General features: G+C 44.8%; 1 protein-coding gene across 2 annotated transcripts; it reads right to left on the bottom strand.

The window, feature by feature from the left end:
- Positions 1–232: 232 nt before the first annotated feature.
- On the bottom strand, positions 233–23,496 carry KIAA1191 (KIAA1191 ortholog). 2 transcript variants are annotated; one of them, XM_029583279.1, is made up of 8 exons: positions 23,323–23,496; positions 22,970–23,229; positions 21,188–21,378; positions 15,802–15,925; positions 14,435–14,559; positions 9,953–10,059; positions 4,727–4,869; positions 233–4,060 (listed from the first exon to the last, which is right to left on the bottom strand). In XM_029583279.1, the coding sequence occupies exons 2-8, from the start codon at positions 22,995–22,997 to the stop codon at positions 3,852–3,854; spliced, it is 927 nt and encodes a 308-aa protein (XP_029439139.1). In that variant the 5' UTR covers positions 22,998–23,229; positions 23,323–23,496; the 3' UTR covers positions 233–3,851. The 2 variants fall into 2 exon arrangements, with proteins under 2 accessions (XP_029439139.1, XP_029439140.1); XM_029583280.1 differs by having other exon boundaries at positions 23,157–23,229; positions 23,323–23,495.
- Between the last annotated feature and the right edge of the window lie 1,356 nt (positions 23,497–24,852).

The following is a 24,852-nucleotide window of genomic DNA, read 5'->3' as shown; positions in this document are numbered from 1 at the left end:
TTTTAAACTTGTTCAAGAATAATTGTTTAGATCTTATAGCCTTTCATTACAAATCAGAGAGGATACAATATTGCATCTTCAAAGCACCATGTTCGTTTGCAGTTTGAAAGTGGAATGAAAGGCTGGGTAAACATATTACAAGCAATTCAACATATCTACATAACAGACATGTGGCTCACCCATAAACGTGCATCTGCCCTCACTGTCTCCCCAGGGACAAACACTCAGCTGCTTTAGCCTTTCATCATTTGGATTTTATTCTCTCATAATGACCATTAAATTAGGCACATAAAACATATGAGCACAACAAATAAATTAATGCCAAGAGACAGAATCCATGTGGGAGCAGTAGCAATTCAGTCCATCTTGGTCTATTCCCCCATTACAGCTTCTCTCATGGAGAATAAGTGGTGGGTAACACCATGTGCAGACAAAAAGCCAAGTCAATTAACCAGCAGCCCTGACTGCTGACTGATAAAGAACTGGGATCATCACCAAGAGCAGCAGAAGCTCTTGCAACTGGAGAGAAGATCCCTCAATGCTCGTTCCTTAGTGGATAAAAAGCTGCCTGCAGATGAATGAGATGCAGAAGATCTTTATGATACATGTATCCAGTCTTCTAGAATAATGCAGGGGACTGTACAGCGGTGAGGAGCAGCCATGCCCTGCATTCCAGACTACCTACTCGTAGCTATCAGTACAGAAATAAACCTGCCCCCAGGGAAGGATCTCACCCCAGGTGCAGATGAATGAGATGCAGAAGATCTTTATGATACATGTATCCAGTCTTCTAGAATAATGCAGGGGACTGTACAGCGGTGAGGAGCAGCCATGCCCTGCATTCCAGACAACCTACTCGTAGCTATCAGTACAGAAATAAACCTGCCCCCAGGGAAGGATCTCACCCCAGGTGCAGATGAATGAGATGCAGAAGATCTTTATGATACATGTATCCAGTCTTCTAGAATAATGCAGGGGACTGTACAGCGGTGAGGAGCAGCCATGCCCTGCATTCCAGACTACCTACTCGTAGCTATCAGTACAGAAATAAACCTGCCCCCAGGGAAGGATCTCACCCCAGGTGCAGATGAATGAGATGCAGAAGATCTTTATGATACATGTATCCAGTCTTCTAGAATAATGCAGGGGACTGTACAGCGGTGAGGAGCAGCCATGCCCTGCATTCCAGACTACCTACTCGTAGCTATCAGTACAGAAATAAACCTGCCCCCAGGGAAGGATCTCATCCCAGATGCAGATGAATGAGATGCAGAAGATCTTTATGATACATGTATCCAGTCTTCTAGAATAATGCAGGGGACTGTACAGCGGTGAGAAGCAGCCATGCCCTGCATTCCAGACAACCTACTCGTAGCTATCAGTACAGAAATAAACCTGCCCCCAGGGAAGGATCTCATCCCAGGTGCAGATGAATGAGATGCAGAAGATCTTTATGATACATGTATCCAGTCTTCTAGAATAATGCAGGGGACTGTACAGCGGTGAGGAGCAGCCATGCCCTGCATTCCAGACTACCTACTCGTAGCTATCAGTACAGAAATAAACCTGCCCCCAGGGAAGGATCTCATCCCAGATGCAGATGAATGAGATGCAGAAGATCTTTATGATACATGTATCCAGTCTTCTAGAATAATGCAGGGGACTGTACAGCGGTGAGAAGCAGCCATGCCCTGCATTCCAGACAACCTACTCGTAGCTATCAGTACAGAAATAAACCTGCCCCCAGGGAAGGATCTCATCCCAGGTGCAGATGAATGAGATGCAGAAGATCTTTATGATACATGTATCCAGTCTTCTAGAATAATGCAGGGGACTGTACAGCGGTGAGGAGCAGCCATGCCCTGCATTCCAGACTACCTACTCGTAGCTATCAGTACAGAAATAAACCTGCCCCCAGGGAAGGATCTCACCCCAGGTGCAGATGAATGAGATGCAGAAGATCTTTATGATACATGTATCCAGTCTTCTAGAATAATGCAGGGGACTGTACAGCGGTGAGGAGCAGCCATGCCCTGCATTCCAGACTACCTACTCGTAGCTATCAGTACAGAAATAAACCTGCCCCAGGGAAGGATCTCACCCCAGGTGCAGATGAATGAGATGCAGAAGATCTTTATGATACATGTATCCAGTCTTCTAGAATAATGCAGGGGACTGTACAGCGGTGAGGAGCAGCCATGCCCTGCATTCCAGACTACCTACTCGTAGCTATCAGTACAGAAATAAACCTGCCCCCAGGGAAGGATCTCACCCCAGGTGCAGATGAATGAGATGCAGAAGATCTTTATGATACATGTATCCAGTCTTCTAGAATAATGCAGGGGACTGTACAGCGGTGAGGAGCAGCCATGCCCTGCATTCCAGACAACCTACTCGTAGCTATCAGTACAGAAATAAACCTGCCCCCAGGGAAGGATCTCACCCCAGGTGCAGATGAATGAGATGCAGAAGATCTTTATGATACATGTATCCAGTCTTCTAGAATAATGCAGGGGACTGTACAGCGGTGAGGAGCAGCCATGCCCTGCATTCCAGACTACCTACTCGTAGCTATCAGTACAGAAATAAACCTGCCCCCAGGGAAGGATCTCACCCCAGGTGCAGATGAATGAGATGCAGAAGATCTTTATGATACATGTATCCAGTCTTCTAGAATAATGCAGGGGACTGTACAGCGGTGAGGAGCAGCCATGCCCTGCATTCCAGACAACCTACTCGTAGCTATCAGTACAGAAATAAACCTGCCCCCAGGGAAGGATCTCATCCCAGATGCAGATGAATGAGATGCAGAAGATCTTTATGATACATGTATCCAGTCTTCTAGAATAATGCAGGGGACTGTACAGCGGTGAGGAGCAGCCATGCCCTGCATTCCAGACTACCTACTCGTAGCTATCAGTACAGAAATAAACCTGCCCCCAGGGAAGGATCTCATCCCAGGTGCAGATGAATGAGATGCAGAAGATCTTTATGATACATGTATCCAGTCTTCTAGAATAATGCAGGGGACTGTACAGCGGTGAGGAGCAGCCATGCCCTGCATTCCAGACTACCTACTCGTAGCTATCAGTACAGAAATAAACCTGCCCCCAGGGAAGGATCTCACCCCAGGTGCAGAAGCAGACCCTACAATGTTATTTGGTGCTGTAATACAGAATGCACCAGCTACACTATCTGAAGTTCATATCTTCTAAGAAAGAACTGCAGGCCAATTCTATTTCCAGAGCTCCTCTTATAAAAACATCAGCCACAGTCTTAGCCCTGCACCCACATTCCCCCTTGCTCATAATTGTGAATACATATAAGATTACAACTGTTGCTCTCCTGCTAATATACAGAATATTTGTAAGAATTGTAGTACATAAAGCAGATCCTACTTTACTCCAAGAGCTTGTAACTAGTACGAGAACTGAATTTTACCAGTTTTGACAACCTAAGGCCCAATCCCTTTATTCACAACCAAGGGCAGGAAATATTTGCAATCACACCACAGCAGGTCCAGGAACAACTTCAGGCTAAATGAAATATCCACTGCCTTTAGGGAGAAAGAAGCTGGATAAGAAAATGATGCAATGTCACCAAGATCCTGGGTAACTGCATATCCTACCCAGCACTGAAATTAATCTGGGCCTGGATTTATGGATTGTAGCAACAAAACCACTGCTTTAAAAAAAATAATACCTAGTGGATAGCAATTTAAAGGGAGTCCTACAACGTCCTGTGGTGGAGATGCTCATTAGAAATGTCTACTCGCAACATACAAAGCAGTTTTCAGATGTGCTAAAAGCAGCAGGAATCAGTCCATAGCTCTCGGTCCCATGGCGTCACTCCTAGAAGCCCGTGGGGGTGAGTATGTTCATGTCACGGTGTTTAAGATTATGTGCATGCATGGCTGGTTTCTTTCCCTCTGGCCCTGGAATTTCCATTTTGGGTGGTTTGAAAGCGATGGGGTCTTCTGCCATCCTGGTGGTCTGAGTACGAATTAGCTCCATTGGGGACAGCTTCTGAGCACCTTTGTAGGGCTGGACAGCGAAGCCCCCTAAAGAGGAAATATGGAGATTACAAGAGCCCAAGGGAGCACACACACACTGTGTATACAGAAAGCATTGCAAACACTAGCACAGGGCAACTGCTGAGAAGCCACCTGGCATCACATCTGTGCCCATGCAGGGCAGGTAAGATCAGGCCAGCTAAGCAGCACATCTTCACATGCCCAAAACATTTAAACGAAACCTGAAAACCTGCCTCTCCCCCCCTAACGCCTATTCACCTCTGACTTCTATGACATTCCTCCTGTAATTAGTTATATTTTCTTTTTTTTTTTTTGCCACATATTTTGTAATTGTTCAGTTTTATCCTTGTACCTTATGACCTTTAGTTCTCTGTTATTTAATCTTATGCGCACATTGTTCTCTGTTTTACTGTAAAGCTATTTTAGCTGCATTGCGTTTATTGTGAACCGATGAGATGTTCCGAACGTTCATCAGTATATAAAAGTTTCTAAATAAAATAAATAAAAATTAAAAAGGCTCTCTGTCCCGCAAAGAGCAAATTATTCCCATTCTTTAAAGATAGGATGATTAAAGTTAAATGCACGTCTACAGGAGCTTGCCTTCAATGAACAAACTGTCACCCATCTCCCCCAGCCCCCACCCAAAAAACCGAGCCACAGAAGCAGCAAACAGCTTCTTCATTTGTCTGTCACCTGGATCAGTGGTGGACTTCTGGACTGTCTTAGGTCCAAACATGCTCCATTTGTCTGCTGAGCCGCGGTCTCCACTCATGGTGTCAATGGAGCCAAATTCAGCACCAGAAAGAGAGGCTATAGATCCTTGACTGAACCAACCTCTGGTGATAGGAAAGGGAAGAAAAGCAAAAAAATAATAAAAGTTACACACACACACGCGCTCTGCAAGCAATGCCCAAGCAGCACATATACTGCAGGCCAACACGGGAAAGATTCAAAGAGTACCAATCGGGTTCCTTGACCTTTAACCTTTAGGCCTTTGTTTATCCAACCATGAAGTGAAGTGGACAATGGAAAAAGTCATGCAACATACAATGCAGGCATGAAAGGTACGACCTGCACCGCCAGATATAGGGATCTCGGAGAAGCTATGGTCAACATCTTTACATTGCAATGCATACATCTAAGAAAGGACTCCTTTTAGGGACATAAAACACCCAGTTTGTTTTGGTTGAGTATTTAGGAATGGGCAAGCTGGCACCACTGTATACTAATTAAAAATATACTTCACAAGCGCAGCCCTAATACTTCACTTTCAAGTCTGTGCTTCAGAAATTGTGCAAAAATGGAAAACGAATGGCGGAGCAGGGGGTAGTGACTTGAATCAAAGCCTTTCGGATAAATTGCACTTGCACGACAGACCAGGATGCAAAACGTTTCATATTCTATTCCACCTAAAGGAACTGTAGCAAGCCAAGCAGCACCAGAGACGGTCCCGTGTCACAGGGCCTCCCATCCCATGCAGTCACTGGACGCCTCAGCCAACTCATGGCGACTCAAGTTAAACGGAGCGGCAGCGTCTGAGACATTGCCAAATGTGCCCCTCTGCCCAAGGCAGCACTTTCAGTTGCCTTCACTGTATTCTGCCAGCTGGGGATTTCTAAGTCAGGCGATCGCTTCCTCAGAAAAACCACGTGGCAAACCGTGGACTATGGCAGAGTTGGAAAGATCAAGATTGTATGGCTCCAGGGTTACCATGGTCTTGACTGACTTCGTTCTGCACATGAAGTTCCAGTTCCCCGCCATTGTGGTGTGCAAGAAAACTGAAATTTCCATCCTATTTTGAATCCTAAAGAGGCTAAACAGATTTGCTTAAGTGCACTGCTTATCACTGCATATTCCCATAGCTCAGTGCCAAACAGATACTTAGCTTGTCTTGGGCAAACAGTGCGGTCAGTACAAGATTCTCCCAGGTCACCTCAATTCAGCTTAGAGGGGTTCACAAAGGTTTCTATGACCATCACAAAGTTCAGACCTCACGGTCTTTTAGTGTCCCGTATCTGGGAGATGCTCTCTTAAGGACTCAGACCTACCCTATAGGGTTGCCAAGCTTGGAACAGGAAAACTATATTGTAACAATATAATTGGATCATCAACTGGGACAATTTCTGGCACCTTCTCAGGACATGGCCCACCTGCATATGAGATTTTGCACCAATAAGCATGTGGTGAAGATCTATAAATCATTCCCCTATTGCTGGAAATTTGAAAGATCAATTTAAAAAAGTGGTACCTGCAGGACTTACATAGGGATCATGGTTTCAATGAAATGCTAATCTGGACCAGGTTTCACAGAAGTGTACTACACGAGGCCAATATGCAAGTTGGCTTTTGCCCAGCAAACCTGAAATATCAACTGAGGTTGCCACTGAAATTTAAAAAAATAAATCCTTGCTGTAGTGGCTGTCAAGAACAAAAAATGTGGGCAAAAGATCTTTCCTATGACCCCATGTTCTCATTACATCTGATGCAAATCTCATTACATGGGTGCCATCATCCAGCACCAGACTACTCAGAGGATATGGTACTCAGAGGAGAACAAACATTAAAAATGAGAGCTACTTCATTCTGACATCATTCCAAACATTATTTGGAACAGGAATGCAAGAATGGGACTATATATAGTATATACTGCCAACCCAAATGGAGAAATTACTTACCTGATAATTGTGTTTTCCTTAGCGTAGACAGATGGACTCAAGACCAATGGGATTGTGTGTTCTCCTGCTAGCAGATGGAGATAGATTCAGGTTTCAAAGCTGACGTCATCCTACATACACCCCCCCTACAGTGACCTCAGCACTTCAGTAGTCTCTTCAAAAGCCACTGTGGCATACTATTGAGAAAACTTGATTAAAAACGGATAACCATAACTGCACTCAAACACTGAGCCCCAGTAAGATTATAGATGCCCTGATCTAGGGACTGGATGATGGCTTACCCATAACCTCTTGGGATAGATATTCATTTCACGGATGATTCCTTGGCCCCGTTCTTTGGCAGCCATAGGCACGATGCTGAGTTCATCTGTCTACACTAAGGAAAACGAAATTATCAGGTAAGTAATTTCTCCATTTCCTAGTGTGTAGCCAGATGGCTCAGGACCAATAGGATGTACAAAAGCTACTCTCGATTGAAGAGGGAAGCTGCCCGCGGTCCAGTTTACACCGTCCTTGCAAAGGCTGCATCCTGACATTACACAGACTGCTTGACCCTGGAGTCTGTGGATGTATTGTAGACACGCCAATCTGATGCCCAGGCTTCCAGGCAGTTGATGTTCCAGAGGGCCTCTTCCTCGGTCCAATATCCCTGGGCAGACAATGAGCTCCCTAGCCCCGCATTTGTTGTGAGGACCAGCCAGTTTGGAGAGGACAGGGGTACACCCCAGCTCAGATGAGCTTTCTGCAGCCACCACTGGAGCCGAGAGCATACTCCCATAGGTAAATGGAGGCGAACCGAATAGTCTTGAGACTGCAGGTTCCAACGTGACATAGTGAGCATTGAAGTGGTTGCATGTGTGCCCTCGCCCACGGCACTACTTCCAGAGTTACTGCCAAACAGAGAACTTGGAGAGAGTTCCGACTGTCAGGCATATTGTGCTCATCAACTGACACACTTGGGACATCAACTTCCTTATCCGCGTGGTCGGAAGACAGACCTTGCCCTGCTTGGTGTCGAACCGAACTCCCAGATATTCCAAGGGCTTGGGACTTCTTTTGTCCAGATTTATGACCCAGCCAAGTTCCTGAAGCAAGGAGTTCACCGGGAGACTCTTCCACAGACTTGACCCAGGTCAACCAGTCGTCCAAGTACTGGTGCACCAAGATTCCCTCTTTTCTCAATGCTACCGCTACTACCACCATAATCTTGGAAAATGGTGTGGGGTCAGTGACCAGGCCAAAGGGCAGTGTCTGGAACTGATAATGGCAACCCAGTACCGCAAAATATAGAAAACTATGGTGTTCTTGACAGATTGGAATATGTAAGTAGGCCTCGGATAGGTCCAGGGAGGTTAAGAACTCTCCCAATTGTACAGCCATTGTCATGGAGCGTAGGGTTTCCATGCGGAAATGATTCACTCGTAGATGTCTGTTGACGCTCTTGAGGTCCAGGATGGGGCAAAAGGAACCTTCCTTGAGTGCAATGAAATAGATGGAATAATGCCCCATATTTCCTGGGATGCAGGTACAGGGATTATAGCCCTCATCCTGAGGAACTTTAAAAGAGTAGTCTCCACTGCCTGCTTCTTGTGCTGGGAGTGGCAAGGAGACATCATGAATACAACCCAAGGAGTGTTCTGAAATTCCAGCGCATATCCTTCTCATATGATCTCCAGTACCCATTTGTCTGAAGTGATCACGACCCACCGTTGGTAGAAGAGGGATAGTCGAACCCCATCTCCTCATTCCGAAGGTGGGTCAGCAAAATTTTATTCGGGGGTTCGGGACGAACTAGAACCCAAGCCAGCCCCTCTCTTGGGCTGTCGACTACAAAAGGACTGAGACCTCCGAGATGCTGAGTTTCTGTAGGGGCGAAAGCATTGGGAGTCTCTGGATTGACCCCTCATAGGCAAGGGGTGCTGTAACTGCTTTCTCTGATCTTCTGGCAGCCGGGGAACTGGAGCCTCGTCCCATTTACTGGCCAGTTTTTCCAATTCGCATTAAAAAAGGAGAGATCCTTTAAAGGGCATCTTTGTAAAATTTGCCTTGGAGGTTGCGTCTGCTGACCCTTCCACAGCCACAGCTGTCTTCTGGCCACCACCACTGAGGCCACTCCTCTGGCCGAAGTACAGACTAGATCAGAGCCCACGTCAACTAAAAAGGCGGTGGCAGGTTCCATAACCGCTCTGGAATTCACCCCCATGTCAGCCACCTCATGAGAGAAGAGCAGGCATGAACGAGCTACCAGGGCACAACAAGAAGCAATCTGTAAGGTCATTGCTACTGCATCAAAGGCCTGTTTAAGGATGGACTCCATCCATCTATCGTGCGCATCCTTTAAGGCTGCTCCTCCCTCCACTGGGATAGTTGTGCGCTTAGAGATGGCACAGACCAGCGCATTCACTTTAGGGAAATGCAAGCACACAACCCGCTTGGAAGTCCACTTCTCCTTACCCCAACAAGATCGGGAACCAAGTCGGTATGGCACACCGAACAAGGAGACCAGAGGAAGTCTTATTAAAAGCCCCTCCAACATCTCTGAATTGGTTGGTAAATTTATTTATTTTTTATTTATTTATTTAAACACACTTACCTAGGATCAGCGCTTACCGGCTGAGTACAGAAATGGCCTCCAGCTGCCTCCGTCATCGCTGCAGCTCAGCTTCCTGCGCCCACTGCCTTCCAGCTGCTTAAGCAGCAAAGTCCAAGCTGGGAACCAGCTACCGGACCAAGGCAAATCTCTGAAGGATCTAGGAAATCACCTCAGGAATTCTCAACTAGGGCCAGGTCCTTTAGGTATCACCGCAGAAGAGCGGGGCTCTAGAATTTCTCCTTACAAAAAGTACAGCAATCCCCATAGGGAGAGGTACGTCCACCATCTGCTGGAGACGGAGAAACACTGCAGGGCTGAGGTCACTGCAGGGGTGTATGTAGGGTTACATCAGCTTTGAAATCTGACTCAGTCTCTATCTGCTGGCAGAGGAGCATAACCCATTGGTCCTGAGTCCATCTGGCTACATGCTAGGAAAACTGATGTTTCCTGGCCATGGCATTACCTGTATTCTCTGAAGTGTGCACGCCCAGCTGGTCTACGGTCATGGGGGAAACTGTCACCACGACAAATATTAGGATGAAAGTCTCTCAAAGCAAAGTCAGGGAAACCAGACAAAAATTAACCAGCATCCTAGCTTCAAATTATACTGCATGTGCTGGTCCGAGATGAGTGCCTGTACAGCAGATGTACCTGTGTTTCGACTTGGGAGAGGACTGTGGAGTGTTATTAGGCGTGGACTGGGCAGAGGAGCTTTGCTTCTCTTCTTTTGTTTTCTCACCACTCTGCATCTTTAATTTCTGTCAGAAAAGAAAGAGAAGCTGATCAATCTCCTACCATAGCAGAGATCCCTAATGGTAGCATCCAACAACTGCAAACAACCTGCATGTTCTCTCTCAAATGGACAAAGGCCAGGGCTACAAGATGCAACACAGAATAACTTGTTGAACAAGCCACACCTTACAAATCCTAAAGCACAGGCTCCCAAAGATGCCGATTCCTCAAAGGCTCACCTTTAAAATTCTGAACATAAAAAAAATTAAAACTTTTTTTTGGCAAAAGCTTGATTAAAGCAGCACAGACAAACACAGGACTTCAACAGGTATGACATGACCAAAAAAATGAAGAGAGCCCATGAACACTCACATGGATGCTTAGCAGCAGCTAAGAGAATTCACCCCCGTTATAGCTGCTTCCTAAATGGCAGCTGCCCAAAATCATTTTCAAAAGCTAGTAAGTGTGCCACCAGCTGGTTCTGGAGAAAGACCTGGCCACAGTTCATTACTTCATGGCATCAGGACTCTCCTCGCCCATCACCTAGCAGTCCAGTCTGCATTTAGTACAAGAAATGTAAATGGCTTTACTCCGCACCTTCGAGAAGAGCTAACTCAGATCTGCAAGGCATTTCCAAAACAAAGTCGGAAGAGACCCAGCAAAAAGGCCAAAACAAAGAGAAATGGATCCATTCATAGGCCGGAGTAACCAAATCAGCCGACAAGCATGTTTATAAAATAAGAAGTCACATCTTGGGAAGCACTAAATGAGCAGCCAGTCATCTCCTCCTCCTCCTCCTCACTATGCTAAGCAGGGCATGTCAGACCGGAGCTGAAATACTGCCTCTAACAACACCAGGAAGGATGAAGGTTGTCATGGCAACCAGCCAGCCAGCCCATGTCATGCAGGGATCCTAATGAACGGCTAAAGAGGGTCTGGGATTTGACCTGCCACTATCAGACACGGGAGCCAATTTCAAGGATGGCCAGCTCCGGTCCTCAAGAATCACAAACAGGTCCGGCTTTCAGGATACCCACAGTGAATATGCACTGCTTCTACAATACGCAGATATCCGTAATACGTATCTTTCAGGATACCCACAGTGAATATGCACTGCTTCTACAATACGCAGATATCCGTAATACGTATCTTTCAGGATACCCACAGTGAATATGCACTGCTTCTACAATACGCAGATATCCGTAATACGTATCTTTCAGGGTACCCACAGTGAATATGCACTGCTTCTACAATACGCAGATATCCGTAATACGTATCTTTCAGGATACCCACAGTGAATATGCACTGCTTCTACAATACGCAGATATCCGTAATACGTATCTTTCAGGGTACCCACAGTGAATATGCACTGCTTCTACAATACGCAGATATCCGTAATACGTATCTTTCAGGATACCCACAGTGAATATGCACTGCTTCTACAATACGCAGATATCCGTAATACGTATCTTTCAGGATACCCACAGTGAATATGCACTGCTTCTACAATACGCAGATATCCGTAATACGTATCTTTCAGGGTACCCACAGTGAATATGCACTGCTTCTACAATACGCAGATATCCGTAATACGTATCTTTCAGGATACCCACAGTGAATATGCACTGCTTCTACAATACGCAGATATCCGTAATACGTATCTTTCAGGGTACCCACAGTGAATATGCACTGCTTCTACAATACGCAGATATCCGTAATACGTATCTTTCAGGATACCCACCACAGTGAATATGCACTGCTTCTACAATACGCAGATATCCGTAATACGTATCTTTCAGGATACCCACCACAGTGAATATGCACTGCTTCTACAATACGCAGATATCCGTAATACGTATCTTTCAGGATACCCACCACAGTGAATATGCACTGCTTCTACAATACGCAGATATCCGTAATACGTATCTTTCAGGATACCCACCACAGTGAATATGCACTGCTTCTACAATACGCAGATATCCGTAATACGTATCTTTCAGGATACCCACCACAGTGAATATGCACTGCTTCTACAATACGCAGATATCCGTAATACGTATCTTTCAGGATACCCACAGTGAATATGCACTGCTTCTACAATACGCAGATATCCGTAATATGTATCTTTGCATACAACAGAGGTAGTGTATGCAACTTCAGGGTGCTTATCCTGAAAGCCAAACCTGTTTGTGGTTCGAGGCCCAGAATTGGCCATCTCTGACCAGATTACGCCTTGACAAGATGAGGAAGGTGGCAGATGGAAGCTGGTTAGATCAGGCTGTCATCCCCGACAAACAAATGAGGTAACTATAGTAACACCCAAGTATCTCACACAGCTAAATGTAAACAGGCAGGGCAGAAGGGGGCAGATAGGAGGCTATACAGAGGGAAGGAGAAATATCTGGAACATAATGAGCACCAACTCCCATAGCCTAGAGAGGTAGAGCGAGATACTGTTGCCATTACAGACTCAGATATAGCCTCATCAGCCCACAGGGAAGACTAGCACATTATGTAAACAATGCTAAAGCGAGAGAGATGCAGAGTGTAAGGGGAAGAGAACACAGTGCAGGTTACAACTTGCAAAGAGATGTTCTTCTGTTTACATTAGTGTAACCCAGCAGATGCAGGAAAGAGGGTTCCCGATGGGAAAGTTTAAACTTTGTCCCTCCCAATGCAGCACGTGTTTGGGGACCAACTTTTGTAAATGACGACCTCTCTCATGTGGGCTGCTGAATTCTTGAATAAAGTACTGTTGGGATACTTTTACTCCCAGGGAGTGGATGCGCGCTCCTTCCTTTTGTACAGCTCGCTCCTTGTTTGGGAAATGTTAGTCTGCCAGATTTCGACCGAGTATCCCATCTGCACAAACAGTTACAGATTTCAGACATCCTGTACTTCTCCTAAAACCAGCAGTGAGAGAACCGACATGGAAGGGGGCAACACTGAACCTTCTTACTTAGAAAGAGGAAAGCAGTCACCTGAGCTTTAGTAAGTGCAAACGCAAAGAGACGTCACGCAAGGCTCGAGATCCTGGACTTCTGTGGCAGAATAACTTACAAAGCACTGGCAGGGTGGAAAGATCTTTGTGAAGGACAACAGTGGGCGAAGGATAATATTTTTATATTGGAAATGTAGACAAGTTAGAGGATGCTTGAAAAGATCAGGGATCTCAGAGGACAGGGAAGAATATCCAGAAAAGATGAGGACAGCAGGGACAATAGGCAGGACAGCAAAAGCAAAAGCCTGTAAGCAAGGCGATACGATTTTCCAGTCTCGTGACGGAGGAGGAACGGGCAGATGTACTCTCAGTCTTTAAAGGGACTGGAGGAATATCCTGTTAATCACATCTGATCAGTTCCTTTCATGAGGTGACTGGGAATCCATTGGAAAGCTTGCGACACTTTCCCACATAAGAAGCTTAGAGTGGATCCCAAGGTGGTTGAGTGACAGACCAGTGGTAAACCAAGGTCATGCCAAAGAAACCTAAATATGAAAACTGTAAAGAGGAAAGAGAAATATGACATTTAAGGCCAGGATCAAAGAGAATAAAAGTCAGGAGTTACAGTTTCTCTTCATGGACATAGTGATGGATTCGCCTCTAACTGGATGTGAAAGCAGCCAAAACAGTGACAGAATTCAAAAAAGCACAAAAATCTAACTAATTGTGAAGTGAAGGGAAAGCCAGAAATCATCTGGGGTCTATGGTACTGTAACAGGAGAACTTAAAGCTGCACCGTCAGTCTGAGAGCTGCCTGTCCATGTTAGCCTAGCTCCAATGCTTGGATTTTCACTTTCACATGAAAGGCTATTTCTGCAAAGGACGACACTTCCAAGGTATTAAATACTTCTGAAAGCCACTCCCAACTGTGCTTCCCTACCATAAGGGGAGCAAACAAACCTCAGAAGACTCTCACGGTAGTCACAAGAGACAATTGCAATCCAACGCTTCCGAGATTTAGGTTTATACTTTCAAATGAGAAAAAAAACCCCAAAAAAACCACCGATTTCTTTTGGAATGGTTTACACAGGCTCAATAAAATGTGATGCCTATATGAAGGTGCTAAATATTCGACTTGTAGCTGAAAGTCCCTTTGCCACTGGCCCCCAAGAGCCAGAATTCTAAGCCCACTTGCATTTACAGAACCAGACCTGTAGTCGTCCTCAAGCTTATGCTCAGCTTTGCAATGTAAGCTATCACTGTACTCTGTCTTGTCTGGGATCTTGGCAAACTGGTCACTGTAACCAGCAGCTTGTTCTGGACTGATAACCTGTTTCAGATACCACCTACTCTGCCTCCCCCTTTCCAGCCTGAATGAGTGTGGAAAAGGCACAGGAAACGGAACATACATCAGAGCCCCAAGTCTAGCAGCAAAGGAGAAATGCCAGCCGATGCCTTACATGAAGTGCTTCGGCCACACGATGGTATTTGGTTTCCTCGGCAGTAAGGCCCTTGTGTGGGGTGTAGCCAGCATCCCTCAGGCCTGCCTGCTGCTCAAAACGCTGAATGTTCTCCTGTGTTTGTTCTGCAAGAGGAACAAGATCACAAATGCATTCATGCAAGCTTAGAGACCAGGTAGGAAAGAAAAGGAAAAAAAAAACAGTAATGCGATGGCAGAAAGACCATAGGGCCTATCTTGTCTGCCCATCCACACAACTGCTTAGCTCTAGAATTCTTACCACTCCCTCAAAGATGCTGTTTTTATCCTTTCTTGAATTCAGATCCTGTCCTTGACTCTACTACCTCCACAGGGAGCCCGTTCCATGCATCCACCACCCTCTTTGTAAAGAAATATTGCCTTAGATTACTGCTGGAATCTACCGCCCCTTTCCTTTGAAAGAGGCCTATCTCTTGTACATGAAAACCGTACAGGTATTAAATGTCTTATATCTCCCCTGCTATACATATTTAGATGTTTAAGTCTGCCCCCATATGCTTTACAATGAAGACCACAGACCATTTTAGTAGTCACCCTCTGCATCAAGAAAAAAATCAAACCACTGGAAGTCCAATACATGACTTGCAAAGTCCCTGAGAAAGCAATCAAAGGTTCCCTCTCTCATCACTGATTTGTAACCAATGCTTTCAGTCTATTTTTGTGCTTAATTAACACACAAAATTACTACATTGTTTTTAGACAATTCTCACACGGTATCAATTATATCCTAAAAGGTGGAACACAGCCTGAGATCTCTGATCACAAAGAACACTGCAGTTACCAGATGTGCTCAGTATAAATAGCCAGAAGTGAAGGCAGCAGGAAAGCTTCAAACTGCTAGCATTTACTGCCTCGCTTCTCATCCAACACTACCAAATCCATCGAAACCCACTATGCAACCTGCAGACTGCTCCATGGCAAAGTCAAACACGTTTAGAGCAAGCCCTTTACTACTGAAGAGAACTACAAATATCCAGGTTCACTGATCTCTGCACTTAAACTGTAATATTTGCTATCTTTCAAAAACTTTTATTCATGATTATCTGATCTGGGCAAGAAAAAAAAAACCCAGACAAAGACTGTAGCAGCATATGAAAGTTTAATCTGCACTATTGGTAAGTGGAAAAGAAAAAAAAGCTGAAATCCAGTCAGGTCAGAACCTCGCATAACTGGCAAGTGACCACTGACGCGAGAAGCAGGGAATTCCCCAAAATGCACACGTGTTCTCATCACCTCCCAGCATGGGTCCTGTAAGCATGACCCAGAATGCATCACAGTCTTGCTCTCCCCACCCTCCAACAAGGAACCGGTAAGGAGGAGCGCTCTTACTTGTCATTAGAGAATTCATGATGATGGATGTGGCCTTGGCCTTCACAACAGGGACCTTGTTCACACATTCAGAGGAAGAGGAGGGGGTTATAGGAGGAGTGGACAAAGTCTCCCCTTCCTCAACCTGTATAAAAGGGAGTGGCAGACATTTCAGAAAGAGCAGGAGAGAGAAAAAGGCAGATATTAGCTTCATGAGCCCCCTTCCAACACTGCATGTGCTATATGACCCACGCAACCAAATACCCCCATATAAAAGGCAGATATTAGCTTCATGAACCCCCTTCCAACACTGCATGTGCTATATGACCCACGCAACCAAATACCCCTCATATAAAAGGCAGATATTAGCTTCATGAGCCCCCTTCCAACACTGCAAGTGCTATATGACCCACACAACCAAATACCCCTCATATAAAAGGCAGATATTAGCTTCATGAACCCCCTTCCAACACTGCATGTGCTATATGACCCACGCAACCAAATACACCTCATATAAAAGGCAGATATTAGCTTCATGAGCCCCCTTCCAACACTGCATATGCTATATGACCCACGCAACCAAATACCCCTCATATAAGAACATAAGAACATAAGAAAATGCCATACTGGGTCAGACCAAGGGTCCATCAAGCCCAGCATCCTGTTTCCAACAGTGGCCAATCCAGGCCATAAGAACCTGGCAAGTACCCAAAAACTAAGTCTATTCCATGTAACCATTGCTAATGGCAGTGGCTATTCTCTAAGTGAACTTAATAGCAGGTAATGGACTTCTCCTCCAAGAACTTATCCAATCCTTTTTTAAACACAGCTATACTAACTGCACGAACCACATTCTCTGGCAACAAATTCCAGAGTTTAATTGTGCGTTGAGTAAAAAAGAACTTTCTCCGATTAGTTTTAAATGTGCCCCATGCTAACTTCATGGAGTGCCCCCTAGTCTTTCTACTATCCGAAAGAGTAAATAACCGATTCACCTCTACCCGTTCTAGACCTCTCATGATTTTAAATACCTCTATCATATCCCCCCTCAGTCGTCTCTTCTCCAAGGCAGATATTAGCTTCATGAACCCCCTTCCAACACTGCATGTGCTTTATATGACCCACGCAACCAAATACCCCTCATATAAAAGGCAGATATTAGCTTCATGAACCCCCTTCCAACACTGCATGTGCTATATGACCCACGCAACCAAATACCCCTCATATAAAAGGCAGATATTAGCTTCATGAACCCCCTTCCAACACTGCATGTGCTATATGACCCACGCAACCAAATACCCCTCATATAAAAGGCAGATATTAGCTTCATGAACCCCCTTCCAACACTGCATGTGCTATATGACCCACGCAACCAAATACCCCTCATATAAAAGGCAGATATTAGCTTCATGAGCCCCCTTCCAACACTGCATGTGCTATATGACCCACGCAAGCAAATACCCCTCATATAAAAGGCAGATATTAGCTTCATGAACCCCCTTCCAACACTGCATGTGCTATATGACCCACGCAACCAAATACCCCTCATATAAAAGGCAGATATTAGCTTCATGAGCCCCCTTCCAACACTGAATGTGCTATATGACCCACGCAACCAAATACCCCTCATATAAAAGGCAGATATTGGCTTCATGAACCCCCTTCCAACACTGAATGTGCTATATGACTCACGCAAGCAAATACCCCTCATATAAAAGCTATCCTCATTTCAATGTCCTTACTAAGGGCAGGACTTCCAGCCCACTCAGACATCACTTACTTCACACTATCCGATTGGTTGTAATAAATAAAAAGCAGAAATGGCTAGCACAAGCAAGTAAATACAGTGCATTCAAACCACTTCACTTTTCCACATTTTGTTACATTAAAACCTTATTCTAAAGTGAAAATGCATTTTTTTCCCTCCTCAATCTACACACGATACCCCATGACGGCAAAGCGAAATCAGGGTTATAGATGTTTGTGCAAATTAATAAAAACTGAAATATGACACTTGCGTAAGTATTCAGACACTTTGCTGGGACACTCAAAGTTGAGCTCAGGTATATTCTGTTTCCACTGATGATCCCTGAGATGTTTCTCTACCTGTGGTAAATTCAATTGATTGCACAGGTTATGGAAAGGCACACACCTTTCTGTCTATAAAGTCCCACAGTTGACAGTGCACGTCACAGCAAAATCAAAGCCATGAAGTTGAAGGAGTTGGCTGTAGACAGGACTGTGTCAAGGCACAGATCTGGGGAAGGGGACAAAAAAATTGCTACAGCATTGAAGTCCTCCAAGAACCCAGTGGCCTCCATCATTATTAAATGGAAGTTTTAAACCACCAGGACTCGCCCGCCCAAACTGAGCAATAGGGGGTGGGGGACACACCAAGAACCCAGTGGTCACTGACAGAACGCCAGAGTTCCTGTGTGGAGAGGGGAGAACCTTCCAGAAGGGCAATCATCTCTGCAGCACTCCACCAATCAGGCCTGTATGGTAATGGCCAGACGGAAAAGGCACTTAAAGGACTCTCAGACCATGAGGAACAAGATTCTCTGGTCTGATGAAACCAGGATTGAACTCTTTGCCCTGAATAACATGCCTCCCTCATCACCTAGCAGACACCATCCCTACAGTGAAGAATGGTGGTGGCAGCATCACGCTGGGGGGGGGGGGATGTTTCCAGCTGCAGGAACGGATCGAGGGAAAGATGAACAGAGGAAAGTACAGAGAGATCCTTGATGAAAACCTGCTCCAAAGTACTCTGGACAACAAACCTAAGCACACAGCCAAGACAACTCAGGATTGGCTTTCAGACAAATCTCTTAATGTCCCTGCGTGGCCCAGCCAGAGCGCAGACGTCAACCTAAACAAACATCCCTGAAAACAGCTGTGCTAGGATACTCCCCATGCAACCTGAAAGACCTTGAGAGGATCAGCAGAGAAGAACAGGAAGAATCCCCAAATCCAGGTGAGGCTGTAATCGCCAGAAAAGGGCTGAATACTTACAGAAATGTCATATTTCAGTTTTTGGGGGGGGGGGGGGGTTTTTATTAATTTGCACAAATTTCTACAAACCTGATTTTACTTTGTCATTGAGGAGAGAAAAAATGCACATTATCCATTTTAGATTAAGGCTGTAATTTAAAATGCAGAAAAAAGTGAAGGGGTCTGAATATTTATTTATTTAACAAGTCTTCTACAGCGATATTAGTGAGTACATCATATCGGTTTACATCCAACTAGCAAAATGGAAATTACATTGAACAGGGAAATGTAATTGTAAATGCAATTTTGTTGACTTATTTGTAATTATGGGTATTTATTTATAATGATTTATAATAATTTAATTCTTGTTCTCTGCTTTATCTATAAGCTCTAAGTTCTTAGGAAGTTATCCCTGTTATCTGTACCCACTTGTTTGATGTAATTTCCAACTTTGGTTCTATGTAAAGCGACGCGGTATGTACTAGTACAGGAACATCGCTATATAAAAGCCTTTAAATAAATAAATAAAAGGGGAATAGGATACAATTCCTATAATCCTATAGAATACTTTCTGAATGCACTGCATTGTTAACTGATCAAGCCCAGCAGAAAGGAAATCTCAGTCTCGGGGCCAATGTTAACAATTTAGTGGGGAAGCTTAGCTCTGCCAATCTGTGTCACTTGTTACAGAGGTAGATGAGGCAGGAAAGGAGAAACGTGATGGAAGGCCCTGAACCCCTTTAAGCACCAAGCCACAGTACCTCAGTACAGCAGCCTCGCAGGGAACACACCTTTTACTGCATAAAATTGTTACCGATGTCATTTTTTTGGGGGGTTGTTTTGGTTTACACTACGCAAAGTTACTGACAGCTGGTAAACCTGCCTATGAGGGAAAAAGGAATAAAGTATTTTTTGGTGGCAATTCACACTAAATACTTAAATATTCATCTGTTTACCAGCAACAGAGGCAACTCAATGTGGGGTTAAAATTCACTTAGTGCAAATTCAGAGTTCATTGTCTTTTACTTAAACCATCTGGCTTTACATATTGCAAGGAGATTCTCAAAGATATCTTGCAGTGAAAAAGAAAAGTAATTTAACATCTGTCATTTTTCCAACAATAAAAGAATTCTCCGAATGTTCATCTTCTAGGTCCATACCACAAACAGCTTCCCACACCATATTTGGAAATATATAGCTGTAAAGTTACACTGCAGATGATTTTGTTGTCCTTTCATATTTCAATTTTAAGGGATACTAAGATTTCAAGAAACAGCAAGAGCAGAGAATCTGGTTGCACAGAGCCATTTGTTACAGATTCAGCACTGCAATTCACTGTAACCTGATACAGTCTAGCATGGGGTACTAGGCAACCAGATGTTTGGACAACAGCCTTAATCGTTTGGTAGAGGTTTACAGAACTTGGTGGTGGTTTATGTATGGTTTCTAGCATGGTCATTTCAACAGGATGTTACAGAACCAATAAGGAAAGAATAACTGACTTGGATAAGGAGTGATATCCTATAAGTGGTCAAGCTTATTGGGCTGACTGCTGGGATGTATTCTTAGTAGTGTAGGCAGAAGTATGGATAAGCCAATGAGTCATTACATGTTGCTCGAGTACTGACATACTGGCACACCATTACCACAGGTCAGCTGAGACCTGCCGCTTTCATTCAGAATGTACTACAACTAACATGAATAATTCTTCAGGAGAGTGGGGAGGGTCAGTTCCCCCTTTGTTAGAGGGTCAGTCTAGTTTCTTAGGCTACTGCAGCTGGTTCAGTTTATGAAGCCAGATTTTCAGATAGAGAACAGAGTCAGGAAAAAACAAACAAACTTGAGTGTCAGGTTGACTAGGTGACTAACATCTGGCAACCTTCTAGTAGAGATGTCAGGATTTGGGACAGGTAGAGGAAGAGCTGGGTCTTGAGGATGGAGGTGCTGAACCTCAGAAGAGAAAGTGGGGGCAAGCAAAAATTAGCAAACTTTTTTTTTAATCATAAAGACAGGAATAAAAATGTTTAAAACCCTACATATTATAAAGTATCTTTTCCTCCTAGTTCTAAGAATTGTGGCTGGTGCCTAGGTTTCCTAAAAAAACCCACAAACCCCAACCCCCAAAGAATTATAAATTCTGAATTACTTGCTTGAAACTGAATTTGTGAATAGTGCAGGGAACTGCATGTATTGCTGGCAGTGCTCAAAAATATTAGTTATGGCACTTGCACGGCAATTTCTCTATCCAATGTACTGCTTTCACTGAGACCTTAGAGACAAGTCAGCTGCAAATAAGTTATACCAATACTGAAGTAGCTATTTCCCTCCACGTTTATAGCCTCTGACCATATTTCTCCACCCCCATCTTAACAGAAGTTCTAGTAGATGTGGTGCAGTAGGCAGCCTGGCATACCTTGGAGAGCAGCTTGTATTTGCGCTCTGGGATGACAGGTTGTTTCCACAGGACGTTACTGCACATGTCTGATGGTGGAGGGGTCATCGGAGCAGTATCCTCCAAGGCATCGTCATAACTGAACGCTCGACGATGCATTCCAATTGGTAGAGACATCTTACCTAGAAGCCCACCTGTGCTGTGTTCGATAGCTGAGAATAGAGACTTCACTTTATACAATTTTCAAAACTGTAGTCAATATTTAACAGTTTTTTTCTAATTAAAATTTAGAATAAGTCTGTAACCCTTAGCATAGAGAGCACCAAAAGATTAAGTTATAGTGGAAATTGCAAAAGGTAATCAGCTATCTATCCACTGAATTATTTTCATTAATGAACTCCATCTCTTCCAGCACAAAATATTAGAAAATCAGTTTTGCTCTTTATTGCTCAAGAAGCTGCAGATTTGAAACACCTCCAGTAGTAGGATGATTTCATAATTTGAGATATATTGCCAGATATTGTTCTATCTGAAAATACGAGCTCAGCCTCATTCCAATGGATTTTAAACAGCCACATTATTATACTTTAAATATCCACTTCTTTTCCCTCCATGAAATCCTCTATCATCAAAATGATTTAGATATCTGCCTAACCTCTATCATCAGTACTTGTTGTCGAGCCTATAAAATTGGTTCCTCTAAGCACCACTCACAAAAGAGCCCAAGCTGAGTCTGTACAGTAACTCATGAAGTAAGAATTGAAGGTAAGAGGCTAATTTAAATAAAGAAAAGAATTAAGTCTGAGGAATCCTCTGTGTTCAGACTAGGGGCTCATGCATACTAGCTTCTGAAAGGAGTTTGGCCCCAGGCCAAAGGTTGTCACTGCCATGACTAGGCTAGATGGAAAGGTGAGGAAGCTTTTATAGCTACAAATCAAGGCCGATGGCACTGCAGCCCAATAGAGGTCAGCTCTAAATAGAACTAGGAAGGAAAATACAAGACCAAAAAGCACAACACCCCCCCCCCGCCCCCGCCCCCAAAGAATACTGAGGAAGACAGCCTAAATATATAAAGAAGAGATGGCAGGGACAAAGACACTAACAGAATTTAAAAAAAAAAAAAATAAAAGACAAGCACATAGGTTCCTAGGTTGTGGGAAAGTAAGGACAGAGTTTGAAATGAAAGAGCTGCAGTACTGGAGAAGGCAGGAAGAAGAGGAGATTCGATGGACCTTACAGTGTTCATCTGCTGTCATATTCTGTTAAAGTCTTTCTAAAGCTGAGATTGGGTTTGGAGCATGAAGGATACAAGCAGCCAAATTTAGGAAAGCACAGGTAGGAACGGATGATGGAAAGAGGAGGTGACAGAGATAAAGTAATTAAAACATATTTTTGGAGAAAAGCCAACATGAAAATGGCAGGACAAACAGCTCCTCACTGGTTCCGTTTATGAATACTCTCCTTTAGGAAACACACACTGAAAATGAATCTAATATTCAATTGCACCTCAAAAGCTTTCCCAGCTTCTTTCACCCTTCTCTGCATGGGCTCAAATAAACTCAGCAGAGCAACTGTCTATAGTGCTTTCGTTACTTTTATAGAAGAAAAAAAAGATTTGCTAAGAAAGCACGTTACCATTTAAGCAGCATCAGTCCCTGGGGGGTTTAAAGTCATGGGCCATTCTAATGACAGAGTCTAAATCCAGCTCTGTCGTTGTATCAAACAATAAACAAATCATAAACGCGAGACTGAGGCTCCCCAGTCCCAGTAACAGTAAGAGAGGGGGAAATTAGAGCGCTTTACCGGGAACGTCGGGTCGTCTTGGCTCCATGACAGCAGATAGAGGCGGGGGGGGGGGGGGGTTCTACAGAGGTCCAGAAATGTGACAAGTCAGCCCCCTAGCACAAAAGACGCTTCTGGGATCCAAACAATCGCCGAGCTAGGAGAACGAAGGCATCTCGGAGGGGCAGTGGTGGTGGAGCCGTCTTACCACGGTGACATCAAGATGGAAAAGTCCGCATCCTGCAGGCCGGCAAGGGATCCCGCACTTTCCATGCAAGAGGCTGAAAGGCAGAAGCACAGAGAGAGAGAACCCTTAGCCGAAGCCGGAGGGAGAACGCCAGGGCGCGCAGCAGGCATGGGAACGAGCCGCCTACCCTCGGCTACAAGCACCAGCAGGGCCCCCGCGCCTCCGGCGCTTCTGCTAGGAGGACAAAACGCCGACCAACAAGTCCGAGCGGCCCTGGCACGGCCATAACCCGACAGCGCCTCACCGCCCCGCCAGCAATGGCGCCCGCAGGCTGAGGAGCACCCAGTGCGCAGGCGCGCAAACATCTCGCGAGAGCTCGCAGCGCGCCCGAGACTTCGAACGTAGCGGCGGGGGCGAGCCCTGCTCGTGACGTATCGCCACTCGTTTCCCAGCCCTCTGTGCCAGCGTGTTATTATTATCGTGCCTGCTGTAATGCATGCCAGATGTGCACACCACTGTACAGAGATACCAGCCGCACACGCACAAAGCAACAAATAAGCTGACGATTAAAGCAGTGAGGCCAACTAAACCAGATGGCACAGAGGTGCAATTAATTAAAGGGGTAGATTTCATTCACTAAAACTGTAAGGAATAGGCCTCTTAGACGTGTATACAAGAAAAGCACACAGCGTGCAAGGTGCAGTGTTTTTCTATAAGCTCCAAGCTCCGTTTCCTGGGTAGTGACTTGATATGGTAGCCAAATTTGTGTACCTATGGTTGAGATTATTTTCCCCTACATATGATTGCTTGCACTTTTCCATATTAAATTTAATCAGCCATTCAGATGCCCAGTCTCCAAGTCTCAGAAGGTCCTTCTGCAGGTCCTCATGTCAGTGTGTCCAACATATCCATGTACCTTCCTGTATGCCGCCCAGTGCAAAAGTGCAACATATCCTGTGTAGTCAGTGATGTGATGAAAAGGACTCTCAGGGGCTGGCATTAGACACTCAGGGGCCCAAGGCAGAAACTAAGGATTGGGCACAGCTAGTGCCAGGCATCCTACCTCCGTTACATCACTCACACAACTCACTTGTGGTACTGGGACCCTGGGCAATTGTCCTGCTTGCCCGTCTCACTCAACCCCTAAAACAAAAAAACAGCCCTACTCCATTAAACATTTTCTAGTAACAAAGAATGTCCATGAGTGCAGCTGAACTTGTGAGGATCTTGCTGATAAATGACTGGTGTGCCAACATATGGTAGTTATGCATGTGTGCCACGCCGCCATAGCACCCTACCTTTCTGCGTGGTCAGAGTACAACTGCACCTCCTGGGGGCGCCGGGTGTACCTATTTTCTGTTTGATTGCTATTGCTTATCGGTCACCACAATTTTTCATTTCGGGTCAATCATTTATTCATTTGGAAATCTTAATCTCTTTGTCGCTAAGTGCTGAAAGCAAAATAATAATAATAATAATAAAATATAAACTCATTACAATAAATACATTGTAGAAATGAGATATGCTTTATTGCAGGGGAAGGGAATAAAGGCATTGAGACACAGTAGGGAAGATCACTGCTCCTTTAACCACCGCTGTTACTGCTGCCGCTCTCTGGAAAGATGCTGGGCGCTAGCTGAAGAGCGTCCCCGAAGATGAGCTCCTGCTCCCGGGGTGCCGCTGGGATCCTGATCACGGCGGCACAAGGTGGTGCCCT

Source organism: Rhinatrema bivittatum, chromosome 18 (genome assembly GCF_901001135.1).
Source record: "Rhinatrema bivittatum chromosome 18, aRhiBiv1.1, whole genome shotgun sequence".
Lineage (NCBI taxonomy): Eukaryota > Metazoa > Chordata > Amphibia > Gymnophiona > Rhinatrematidae > Rhinatrema > Rhinatrema bivittatum.
The sequence above is the reverse complement of the archived record's forward strand: the minus strand, read 5'-3'. Positions and strand labels throughout refer to the sequence as shown.